General features: G+C 36.6%; 1 protein-coding gene across 1 annotated transcript in view; it reads right to left on the reverse strand.

Annotated features, from left to right (window-relative positions):
- Positions 1-6,203: 6,203 nt before the first annotated feature.
- NR1D2 (nuclear receptor subfamily 1 group D member 2) overlaps positions 6,204-13,851 on the reverse strand; it is a 34,953-nt gene continuing 27,305 nt past the window's right edge. Inside the window, exon 8 of the mRNA XM_007936449.2 lies at positions 6,204-6,400. Coding sequence (XP_007934640.1) covers positions 6,204-6,400 — 197 coding nt within the window. The remainder of the gene's footprint in view (positions 6,401-13,851) is intronic.

The following is a 13,851-nucleotide window of genomic DNA, read 5'->3' on the forward strand; positions in this document are numbered from 1 at the left end:
TACCTTTTATTTTCAATCCCATATACCATGTTTTTCTGTGTATTAACACAACACGTATAAAATGCACAGTGTGCATAGGAAACTAGCACAAGTGGGTTTGCATGGTTTGCTAAAATGTGTTAATGCCCGTTATTTGCATAAAAATATGGTGACCAATTCTCACAAAATGCTTTCCTTGATTTTTGCCAAAGTTGTAATTAACAAATTAGTTTCAACATGTTAGTTGATATTGTAATTCATAGTAATTAGCAAAACAAAAATGAGTAAAGAATATGTCAGAACCTACTTCTGTGACTTCCAGCCAAACAAGAGACAGGCATACTGGGGTGAACATTTACATCAGGTAGATATACTCCTTTGAGCGATCAATCATGGGAGAACAGAAGGGCAGTGTTTGCACAGGGAGACAGCTCAGGGGGCAGGAGTGCAATGGGAAGGAAGGGCACAGGGAAGAGGTAATTACGGGGAGGAAGTAGAAGAGAGCTGTTATATTGTGGGGAATTGCAGTCAATGTCACAAGACAAAATGTGTATGAACTGCTGTATGGAAAATGAATTTGCTCTGTGAACTTCCACCCAAATCACAATAAAAATAAAATTTAAAAAAAGAATATATCATAACTTGTTCACCAATGATATCTTTGCTGAATCAGATAATAGTTTTTAAATACTGGAATATTTCAGTTTTCTGTGCCATTCTAATATAACAGCTACAAACATAACATGCTTGTTTAATCTGCATTATCAACATTTTCCTCACCACTCTCGTATGTTTAGACAATCAAGAAAATTAGAAATCAAACCCTGATTCATAGCATTTGAAGATGTACATGGTATAAATACTCCCCATCACAGCCTATTTTAAGCTACATCAATGTGCCTTCACTAAACAGCGAGGTGGGAAGAGACGTCATACATTATAAAGTATTTCCACAATACAGCTAAAAATGAAGGTAGTTAACTTCAAAAGTATACATGACAGTAAAATGTGGTGGAATAATTACAAAATGATATGTTCTATTATACATTTTTTAAAATACAATTAAGTTCACATGATTTTTTAAATTGGTCCTGCTTGTAACCACCAGCTCCCAAGAGTCCTGAAAACATTAATAAAATCTAACAAGTCTTTACAATTTGGCTCCAGTACACAGTGGCTAGAACAGCAGTGTCTGACAATTATTCTTAAAGATGCCGTGATTGGTGGCCACGAGCTCCATGTGCTCACAGCTTCCATACTACCTGAACTAGCTTCTTGGCTTTCTATGGAACCTCATTTTGCAGTTGGATTTAAGGGGGGAAAAAAATCCTGGCACCTAGATGTTCAATAAATATGTGTGCAATTGATGAGTAACTAAACAATCACCAGTCTGCTCTTGAAAATCTTGCCAGGTAAAACAGCTTAGAATGAACAGTGCTTGTAAGGAGCTAAGAGGTGGCCAAGACAGACTGAAAAGCAGGTACTTTCCACTTTGGAAACTAGTACTCTGCTTGGGTCTGTTAACCACAGAGCCTGAACAGGAAATAAAGTGATTACTGCAAGGGGATGAAAATTTACAAGCAAAGCAACAAATTACTAAGGGGGAGGCTACAAAGGTTAAGAATTCAGAGGAAAATGAGACAATAAAGTATTTTTAAAATACTGAACTTAACCTCAGAAACTTTGTAAGATCATATTCAACTTTACAGACTCCAGTAGGAAAAAAGGAAAAAAAAAATTTTTTTTTTGAAACACCACATTCATTTTAGGTATTTTGTATTTGACTCTTTTAAAAAAAAACACTGAAATCTCTTTGGTAACTTACACCAAATGGGAAATGCTAATTTTGAGAGCATGTTTACATTCTGGGGTTTGCCCCCCAGGCATTTTGTTCATTATCAAGCATTGTGGAGAGGTTCTTAATTTCCAAGGTTCCTACACCCATTAGATCCAGTGTTGTTCTAAGTGGATCTGATACTCTGGTATCTGATTATCGCTGCCCCATAGCAACTAACTCTCACATATAATGAGGAGCACCTCTGACGTGATGACTAGAACACAGTCCACAGCTGTTCCTAAACTTTCACACAGACTGAAAATTAAGCAACTGTAACCAATTTTAACACAGGCCCAACTGAATGTAAAAACGAAAACCATTATCTGTGAATTGTCTGTCTTCACTCACTTACAGGGAATACTTTGGAAATTCAGAAAAAACTTAATCCATTTTGTTTCCCATCACATATTTGGAACTCAGTGTTTATTGATTGCAAAGCAGGGGAAATAAGATGCAAATCTGTACAAGAGTTCACTGAATTTCACTTTGCTTAATTTGATCAACACCCAAAGTGGGTACAAGTGTAATGAGATCTTTTCTCCTAATAGCAAACTTTCTAAGAAGCCCGGGGGGAATAAAAAAGGTTACTTGGTGGTGAAGTTTGGGAAAAATGCATCCCACTAAACCAATGCTTAATTGATCCACAATTCGTGTTAGCATTAGAAGACAAGATAAAAACATCTCAGGGACCTTGTTTAATTTGATCACTTCTCCCACCTAACATCAATCAGTATCCACAGACAAGCGGTAAGTATTATTGGTCTGGGAAACTGCAGGTAATGCTGATATAAGGAAATGCTTAACTTTGCCAGCATGGGTACAAACACCAGGAAAGGGATAAAGAGTGGTCTTGCTGAGGCACCTTACCTCATCCATGGCTGATTCTTGGCTAGATGAAGGACCCCTTCCCTGTCTCATTACCTCCTTTCCAAAAGAACTATCTTATCAGAAACAGTGAACCACTGTTCAGTGGTGATTTAGAAAACAGCAATAGTCCTTGCTGGAAGCTCTAAACAAACTCTAAAATCTTTTCTTTATAAAAATGTGCATATATACATTCTCCCATATTGAATCAAAGGATTTATGAAAAAGATCATGCTATGCCACAGCCCATAGTGAGTTAAATTATAAATCATTTTATAAAAATGTTGAGGTAGAAAGCCACCAAAAACCCATGTCTGGTTAGAAATATTTATTATCCCCTTCCCACATGTACAGGTTACTTTTTCAGAAACATGGGGATATTATCCATTTATTCATCAATTACAGTTCGTAGAAAATAAACAACTCATATCCTGTCAACAATATATTTCTACCATTTTTTAAAACAGTTGCCATTTTATTGTTTCATGTTAGTTCAAGAATAGCTTCAAGTTTTATGTTTTGGATCAAATCAAGACAATCTTTGTTTATAAGTAACAATTTCCTGACAAAGCCCCACCCCCCCAACCCCTAAAAAAATTCTATATCCTAAGTGATAAACTCTTCTTGTACATTCAGCAAACTTTATATTGGAAAAGAAAAAAGAATAATTGACATAGTTAATTATTTTACTTTCGTGCACAGTAATAAATCTAGCTGAGCTTCTACACCTTGCTTTGCAATGATGTTTACATAAAAAAAAGTCATATCTTATCAAGTTACAATGGTAATTTCTTGAAATGTAGATATGAAAGCTATACACTTACTCCACCAAAATTGCCTTCTAAGTTTTTACTCTGTAATTAAACCATCGCTATAAGGAAAAGCTTCATCTTAAGAAGATGCTTCCCCTCTCCCTTTGCTGTTTCTCACTAAACGCTTGAATCCTCTCTCAGATCATGTACAGAGATACATTAAAAGCACAGGAAAAAAAAATAGCTAGCTGACATAATGCCCTTAAGTTTGCTGACATAATGCCCACATTTTAACTTTAAAATGTAAAATCAGAGTTAAAGCATCACTTAATTCATAAAGTAATACAGTACATTATTACTCAACAGTGTCCCACCAACTCAGAAGTTTCCTTACCTGGTTGTCTTCTCCATATTTAGTTAAGTTTATAACCAATGACTCAATCAAAGAATGTGCTTGTAATAGGCTGCTGGTTTAACTTAGAATCAGATGTCTCAATATTGGACTATTTTCAAATACAGAAATGCTAGGAGTGGCATATGAACTATTAATTTTGTTTCCCATTACTTACAGGGGAATTCACTCAAGATTTTACAAGACAAAATGCAAATCTATAATTCTATATATAGATGTATTCACGTATATATTAAATTTAACCAAAGTTTGATAAGCAATACTAACATAGTTCTGATTACACATTCCTAAGACTTAGTAATTGTTTTAAAATTACATGTTACAAAGAAACTTATGCAAAAAGCAAAAATTAAGAATCAACATGATCTTTGAGGTTTTCAGTATTACTTCAAAAAGCTGTTTCTATTTCCCACAGAAGAAAACTATGCATTTGTTTATCATAGGAAAAAAAATTATAAAAAGATAATGCTATCATGTAAAGAATTCACAAAAACTAAGCTGTATATCCCATAAAAGTCATACCTGCTTAAGGAAAATCACAATTATGATTTATATTATATCATAGACAACACTGTCATCTTCCCTCTTTAATAATGAGAGGGTTTAACTTTTTTTAAACTTAACTAGTGCCACAGAAATTCAAGTCCCAGTAGCACAAGTTAAACAAGATTACAAAATAAGGCATTCTGCTCATATCATGAAAGTTAACAGGCTTAGTACAGTAAACCAGGTTCTTCTTATTTTTGTAATTTTATATAATAAAAAAATTATACAGAAGGCAATCTTTACCCCAAAAAAAAGGAAAAAATCTAATTGCTGTTTTCCAGGGAAATAGAAAAACATACATAAAATCCTCAACTTTGGCTGTCTGTCCTACTGTCATAAACAAAGGCTGCTGATCTTTTCTACTTAATAAAGCCCAATATCAGAAATGTGGATGAAATGTACTTGACTATTCCATTTCTAAGTCTGTAGGTCACATTAAATGATTTTTCAAGTTATAAATTAAATCTAACTTGACAAAATCCCTGTAGTGTTATTTAGGGGGTAAAAAAAAGTAGATTCAAAACATATACACACGTATGTGCACACACATGCACTCCAACAAATTAAACAGAGTTTCCTTAAATATTGATTAGGTCTCCAAATAGAATCAAAATTCTTTTTCACCAAGCTGCAGCATGTGTATAAAGGGCAGCAATGCAACCTTTTTTACAGCACAAGGTAAGAATCTGAATGAACTTTTAAACAACTAGTACCTTGATTTTACTTTACCAAGATGAACTCTAAATTATTTTACCAAGATGAACTCTAAAATACATGTATTTTAACATTTGGACTCAACTGCTTGTTGCATTTTCACATTAAGTGTTGCTTAAATTAATAAAAATAGAGCATAAATTCAATATTCTATTATCTAACATCTTAAAGCAATGGTTATGACATCAACAGGTAAAATGCACCTAATTTGGGTCTTTTGACACCTCTTGTTTTAAGTTTATTGTATGATAAAGTTCTTCACAGTTTAAAATATTGTGAAGAGATATATTTATGTATTAACTATATTCACATACATATTATGTACACATTATGTATTTTATGTACCCATAAACATGTAATATGTGTCAGCAGGTTATCCCACACATATGCAGGAAACCTGAATAACAGATTGGTGTGGGCTGTGAAATAATTTCCCAAAAATGCTCAGAATAAAACACTATTATTACGAATAATTTTAACAAAAATTTTACCTTTTTTATATCGTGCCTATCTCCCAAGAGGTAAATATGCTTTACAGACATGTGTTCATATTTCTGTGAGGTGAGGCATTGAGGACACAATCAATTACTCTCCATAAACAAGACCTACCCAGGATCACACACTTTAACAGTGACAGAGTAAAATATGATCTCCTAACTCCCAAGGTCTTCAATTACAAGGTCAAATGGGCTCATGGTGAAATCAATCATTAGAACTTCTAAACCAATAGGATTAGTGTCTAAGTCCTCATATACTTGTGATTGTGCATTATATTCATACCACAGGGAGATCAAAATGATTTTTGGTTTTTGGCAGATGAAAAAGTCTAACATTCAGTATGATTATAATTCAGTGTAACTTCTCCAGTTTAAGTGTGACACAGCTGATTGGTCTATCAGGAAGATGCAGTCAACGTCCAGTCATGGCTGAAGAGTTCGCAATCCGAACAGCTACTGAGTGGTTACAGAGATAGCCTCCAATCTTGTAATGTCTTAGAGGTCTTTTCTATCTCCACGTATGGTATAACACATATAAATAAGCATTTTAGCACAAAATGTACAGTCAGCATGGATCAGCTCATGTTCAAATAACAAAGGCCTTAGGGGTGAACTTTAAAGGCCAACAGCTCCTCAGAGTGCATGTTGTTTAAAGATCGAAGGTCTGGCAACTTTAAGAGAAGTTTTGTAAAAATAGAGGCCTCATTTGGATGGTTTTTCATTATTAAGGTCCTTAGTGCACGGATTAGGGTTTCCTGCAAAGCCTCCACAGAGTTGACATTTTCTATTCCAGATCGATCTATTGAGGGATGAGAAAATGGAGAGATTTAAAGGTCACTATTAATATATTATTAACATTAAATATAAACATAATTCTTGCTCATCATTCTCACTAATGAATTAAAAACAAGGTTTTACACAGTGGAACAAAAGAAAAAAAATAATTGACAAGATTCTAAAATCTCTATTGAATTTTTAAGCAATTTAATATATTACAAAGCATACATATCACATATTACACTCGAAAAATCAGAATTATTTAGTGCTTGGTATTTTTGTTCATAAAAACTAGAGGTTTTGGTTTTTAAAATTAGGTATCATCTACTGATTTCACCTGCTTCTCATTGGCAAAATAAAGTAATGTAGTTTAGAAACAAATGTTTACTTCATAAGAAACATATCCACATTTGAAAGTTGCCACATGTGATAAGCAGCCTCTAGGATGGCCTCATCCTAGTGTTCACACCCTTGTGTAACTCCCTCCCCTACTGAGTGAGCAGGACTTAATTATTTGCTTCTAACAAATACAACACATGTAGTCACTTCTTGGTCACAGCCAGCTAACCAGAAGGAGGAAGCAGTTAAACCTGTGGGCTCGGGACCATAGTCACAGGGGACATCAAGCTCAACTGGCATAACATACTACACAAAACATTGTTCTACCTCCTACTCTGGCAAGTAGCAACTGGGATCTTAAAAGCTTGCAAACAGCCATCTAGATGCAATGATGGGTCTCTCCTCGTCCAGAGCAAAGAAGAATGAAGAAAACCAAAAATTCATGGAAACAATTAGTCCTAGCGACTGGTATACCATCCGATCTGCAGCCCATAAGACTATGAGATCAGAAGAACTAGATGATGCCCAGCTACCACTGTCAACCACTTGGAAGGGGATCTATGTAGGAGATCCTGGATAGAGAGGGAGAATAATGTGGAACAAAATTCAAAATCATTTGGAGAAAAAAAAAGGGGAGGACCAAGTTTGCTGGTCTGATAGAGCCTCATGGAACCACTGAGACTATGGCCCCTAGTTGCCCTTCAGGTCTGGAATTGGCCCCACACCTGTGGCTTCCAGCCAAACAACATTTACCTGAGGTAGATACACTCCTTGGAGAGAACAATCATGGGAAAAAGCTCAGGGGACAGGAATGCACGGAGGGACGGACACAGGGAAGAGGTAACTATCAGGAGCAAGTGGGAGGGGAGCTATTGCCTTGTGGTAAACTGTAGTCAATGTCATGAGTGAGACCAAGTGTACGTGAACTGCTGTATGGAAAAAGTGAATTTGCTCTGTAAATTTTCACCCAAATCACAATTAAAAAAAAAAAAAAGTGATAGGATATCACTTCCAAGATTAATGTACAAAAGAATTGTGGCTTCCATTTTAGCTGCTCTCTCACTAACTCAGAAAAGCCAACTGCAATGTTATGAGCTACCCTGTGGAGAGGCCTCGTGGTAAGAAATTGAGACCAGTCTCCAGTCAATAGCCAGCAAGGAACTGAGGCCTAAAACCCAAGGCAATAAAACCTGCCAACAATTACGAAGTCTGGCAGCAAACCCTTTCCTAGTCAAGGCTTCTTATGAGAGCACAGTCCTGACCAACAGCTTGATTACAACTTTATAAGAAACTTTATGCTAGAGGCATGCATTTAAGTCACACCCATACTCCATATCCTCTGAAACTGTGAGGTAACTATGTGGTTTATTATTTTTGTTGTTTTAAGTCTCTAAGTTCGGGGGTAATTTATTATGCAGCAATAAATAAATATTATGCAACTTCACTGTACTAGTTATAGTACCTTGCACTGACATACTTTATCAAACTCATTACACAAAATATCGGTATTATGAATTGTGTACCAAAAAATGTTAGTTGAAGTCCTAACCTCTGTACCTGTGAATGTGACCTTATTTGGTAATTATCTTTCTTTGAAAATGTAATCAGTTAAAAGGTTATACTGGAGTAGGGTGGATCCTAATTTCTTCTGAGTGGTGTCTTACAAAAGGAAAGACACTCAGGCTGTCAAACAGGAGAAGGTGCCATATGAAGATACATCTATAAGCAGAGAAAGAACACCAACGGCTTCCAGCAGCCACTAGAAGTAAGGAGAGAGGCATGGAACAGTCTCTCTCAATGCCCTGGTACACTGTGAGAAAGTACAATTGTATTATGTAAAAACCACCCAACTTTATGATGCAGGTAGCCCCAAGATTATGAATGAGTTCCATTCCTAAGTCAGTCTTTAAGTTGAATTTTTATGCTAAGTTGGAACAGTCAGCTAAACATAATAATACAGCAATAATAATGTTTTGATACATAATGCAAAGTAGCAACCTTTGTCATTATGAACTATTGTTATGTTTCTCAAATTTTTAATATAATGGACTTTATAGGGGTTGGTTGTTAACTATGGGTTATACATAAGTTGGATTGTTTGTAACCCAAGTACTGCCTATATTTTGTTACAGCAGCCCTATGAAACTATATATGACAGTTAATAAATTAGTGATTTAGCATGAACCAGCAATAAAGTAAACTATCTTAAAATTAGCCGTGCTTATGTAGTTTTTCACCATCACTATGTAGTTTGTCATACTGCGGTGGCTTGTGTTTTTCAATGATTCCGCAGGTATGTATTTCAAATACCAGCAGGTCATCCGTGGTGGACAGATTTCAGCAGAGCTTCCAGACTAAGACACACTAGGAAGATAAGCCTGGAAATCTACTTCCAAAAATTAGCCAGCGGATCACAGAATATTGCCCAAGACTTCAACTGCTTACTTTGGAGGCATCATCAGGAGAGACTGACCTCAACAAAGGATATCAAGTTTGGTAAACAGAGGGCCAGCAAAGGCAAAAGAAACCCTCAATGAGATGTACTGATTGACACAATAGCTTCAACCGTACACTCTAACCTACTAACTCATGAAAATGGCAAAGGACCTGGCATTGTTTCTTTCCTTTCATGGGGTCACAGTGAGTGGGAGCTATCTCAACCATAACCAACAAAAATGTAGTTTGCCCATGGACTTTTTTCATCAGCAAGGTTTATATTTCTTCCTTTCACAACAGGAGGCAGTAGTATACAAGAAATACACAATTACAGAGCAGTTATAAATGATGAAAGTTTTCTACAAGGTAGCAAAATTCTCTGGCCGTTCATACCTCTGGTGGTGTAGTACCTAAGGTATTTGACTGCTAACCAGAAGGTTGGTGGTTCAAACTCACCAGCCACTCCACAAAAGGAAGATGGGGCAATCTACTTCCATAAAGATTTACCTCCTCAGAAACCCAATGAGGGTCACTGTGAGTCAGAATCGACTCAAAGGCAGTGAGTTTGGGTTTTTTTGTTATCATTGTCTGCAAGGAGTTTAAAGTGTCTTATATCTGGTAAGTGAAAAAGGTTGCTTACAGTTGAAGCACTTAGAACAAGAACTAAAATTAATAGTAAAAGGCAAAACAAAAGTTTAACCCTAAATGCAGGAAAAAATGGTGAAAAAAGATTTTTCTTTAACATAATTTACATTATTATTGTAACTGTGATAATTCTCATGGAACAAGAAACAAACTGAATGACGCCTAATGGTTTAGGAGTCATAATTTTTCAGATGAAACTGTTTGATGGACAAAACACTTTTTTCCTTTGGCCACACAATCATAAGGCCCACCCTTGCAAACATATATAAGCATTTAATAATGTTTCCAAGAATCTCTCTTGGACAGTCAAGTCATTATTTTTTGAAATTTGCTTATAATTCATTAATTCACTCACCAAAAACTTACTGAATGTATGTGTTAGTTACTGTTCTAGCTGCTAAGGAATTAGCAGTGAACAAAACAAGTTAAAATCCCTTACATTTTGGCAAAAGAAAATAATTGGTTTGTATCATATTATCAGCTATTTATACCAAAAACTGGAGAGAATAACGGTGATCCTCACAAACAAAATAATGTCAATAGGCAAAGAAAGAAGCATATGATGAGTGGAGAATAATAATGGAGTGAAAAGCTAGTATTTTAAGTGGTCCTTCACTGATTATTTTGTGTTTGGATAACCAATACTGCTCTAGAAAATTCCTAACTTCAGAGACTTGAATACCTATACCTGCAAATGTAAATGTTATTAAACTTTTATACATCTTTCACTTTTAAAGTCATCATTTTCATGATTTCAAGGCCAAAGGACCTAACTAGGAATCTGGATTAACTAAAAATCTGGATAGATCATAAATAACCATCTTCTAGAGACTGTAACATCAGAATGCAATTAGTAGAAATTAAGTAGAAATTCATTTTTTAAACAGTGCACTGAATGCTACATTTCTACTTGTACAGCCTAATTTATGACACATCTATCTTCTACTACTTCAGGTGATTCTTTTACTGCACTTCCAAACTCATACTCCTCAACAGATCCTCTCTAATGTAGATTTACTTCCTCGAGGATAGAAGTTAAATTCTTTCAATAAAAACCACAATGAAGACAACAAATATTCCTATCTAGATGAACCCTAGTCTTACATCTACATGCCCATTCCTAATATTCAAACTGAGAATGTCTGTTTTCACTTCATACAGCCAGTCTGAAAAAGAACTTGCCTTCCAGGTATAATTCTCCCTTCTATCAGAACTCTTCCAACCTCACAGCAAACATCATCTTTGAGATTTCTCTTTCCCTCAGCATCTAGAGCTAATCTATTAACAAGTGGTATAGTCGAAAGCTTTGAAGCCAGATTAAAGGGACGTTCAAGTACCTAATTAGCCAATTATTAAAAATATGACTTGGGCAAATTATTCAACACCTCTGTTCCTCAAATCCCTTGCTTGTGTAACTGAAGATAACACGTCCTAGTTCATATTAGAGGTCTGTTATGAGGATAAGATTACATAATGAGATCTAGAAATCAACCAGCATTTCTTCTGACTAGAAAAAACAGAAGGCAAATGTACATTCCAAAGAAAACAAAAAGCTACTGTAAATATGAAGTTAACTACAATGTAATTTAACTTTCATTTCTTTGTAGGACTGGATTTTATTATTATTTATTGTGCTTTCAGTGCAAATTTACAAAGCAGATTTGTTTTACATTCAACAGTTCATGCACACTTGATTTCATGGCCCTGATTAAAATCTCCAACAATAGAAAACTCTCCTCCCCCCTCCTCCCTGTGACTACCCTCTCCCTGTGCCTTTCTTATCTATGATCCCTGTCTGTCCAGCGTTCCCTCTTTATGCATGCTGCCACTCTCATGTCTCATGATTGATTGATCTAAGGGGTACATCTTCCTACGGTAGGTGGATGTATCTCCCTGGGGTAGGTGTTCTGCATGTAGGTCTTTCTACTGTTGGGCTGAGAGCCAATCCACAGAAGTGAGTCCATTTCTAGACCCGAAGGATAGCCCGGGGCCATAGTCTCAAGGGTTCTAGCACTCTCTATCCGACCAGTAATTCTGGTCATTTTTGTGTTTTTGAATTGGTCCCACATTTTTCCTCCCACCGTAACCAGGATCTCCAATTCTGATCCCTTTCCGAGTGGCTGGAATTGGTAGCCAAGCACTATCTAGTTCCTCTGGTTTCACAGTGGTGAAGACTAAGGTCCTCATGGTTCATCATATCTTTGGATTAACTGTTTCCATATGACTTTGATGTTCTTCACTCTTCTTTGCTCCAGACGAGAGAAGACCAATAGTTGCATCTTAGGTGGCTGCTCCAAAGCTTTTGAGACCCCAGTTGCTACTTACCAAAGTAGGATGTAGAACAAGATTTTTATGTACTATGTTGTATCAAGGAGCTCTGGTAGCATAGTGGCTAAAAGCACTTGACTGCTAACAAGAAGACTGGCGGTTCAAACCCACCAACCACTCCTCGGAAGGAAGGTTGGGCAATCCTACTTCCGTAGTGATACTGCCTCGGAAACCCAAGGAGGGGTCGCTATGAGTCAGGGTCGACTCGACGGCACATAACAACAACAACAACAACGTTGTATCAACTAAGCATAAAGTCCCCCGAGACTATGGACCCGAGCCCACAGACCTGGTGAGTCTCTCAAAGTATCTGGTTGTCTCTGAGAAGTTACTCCAACCCTGTCCTCTGTTACTTCTGTAATGTATACGGATAATGTTGTAGCACAAGTACTTATGTAAGATTATCTTCAGTCAAATCTATCCTTGGTCTTGGGTATACTCCTGTTCACCTACCCAAAACTGATCTTCTCACCTGTCTGTGCATTTACTTATAGCCTAGTGTTTGATGCCAGTGGTAATGCAGTATTGTGCATATAATAGTACTTGACTCTATTGTCTATATCCTTTGTGCACATTTCTGTGTCCTCCATTTCTCCACTGTCACCATGCTGGTCAATCACTCCTTCCATACCACCCCTGCCCTCACCCAAATCACCATGTGACCCCCAGCCAGTCCAAAATTTTCCCTCCACTACTCTCCCATCCCCAGGAACCAACAAAGTGAATTTCTTTCCAAGTAAACCTTTTCTTTTTACAATAACGGACTCATAAAATATTTTTCATCTGATTGACTTATTTCACTCAGCATAATGTCCTCCAAATTCATCCATGTTGTGAGATGATTTGTGTATTCTTCATTATTCTTTAATGTTGCACAGTATTCCACTGTGTGAATGCACCACAGTTTAGTTATCCATTCATCTGCTGATGGGCATTTAGATTGTTTCCATTTTTTGCTATAATGAATTCTGCTGCAACGAGCACAGGTATGCGTATGTCTATTTGCGTCTTGTCTCTCACCTCTTTAGGGTATATTCCTAGTAATGGAATTACTGAATCAAATGGTGTTTCTATTTTCAGTTTTTTAAGAAAATGCCATATGATTTTCCACAGTGGCTGTACCATTTTGCAATGCCACCAGCAGTGTACAAGAGTTCTAATCTCTCCACAACTTCACTAGCATTTGTTATTTTCTGTCTTGCTGAACTTTGCTATTATTGCTGGGGTGGGATGATATCTCGTTGTTTTGGTTTGCATCACTAGTAGCTAGTGATCATGAGCATTTCCTCATGTGTTTGTTGGCCACCTGTGTATCTTCTTTAGTGAAGTGTGTGTTCATGTCCTTTGCCTATTTTTGAACTGGATTGTTTGTCTTTTTGGTGTTGAGGTGTTGGAAGTTTTCTATAAATTTTGGAGATACATTCCTTGTCAGATATGTCATAGCCAAGTATTTTTTCCCAATCTATAGGTTCTCTTTTTTTCCCTTTTGGAGAAGTCTTTAGATGTACATGTTGTTGTTGTTAGGTGTCGTCAAGTCATCTCCGACTCATAGCAACCCTATGCATAGCAGAACTAAACAATGCCCAGTTCTGTGCCAGCTTCATGGTCCTTGCTATACTTGAGGCCATCGCTGCAGCCACTGTATGTATCTATCTCTTTCAGGGTCTTCCCCTTCTTTTTTGACCTTCCACAACTAAGAAGCATGATATTCTTCTCCAGGGAATG

Source organism: Orycteropus afer, unplaced genomic scaffold, assembly GCF_000298275.1.
Source record: "Orycteropus afer afer isolate SDZICR_OR568_19922 unplaced genomic scaffold, OryAfe1.0 scaffold00003, whole genome shotgun sequence".
Classification (NCBI taxonomy): Eukaryota; Metazoa; Chordata; class Mammalia; order Tubulidentata; family Orycteropodidae; genus Orycteropus; species Orycteropus afer.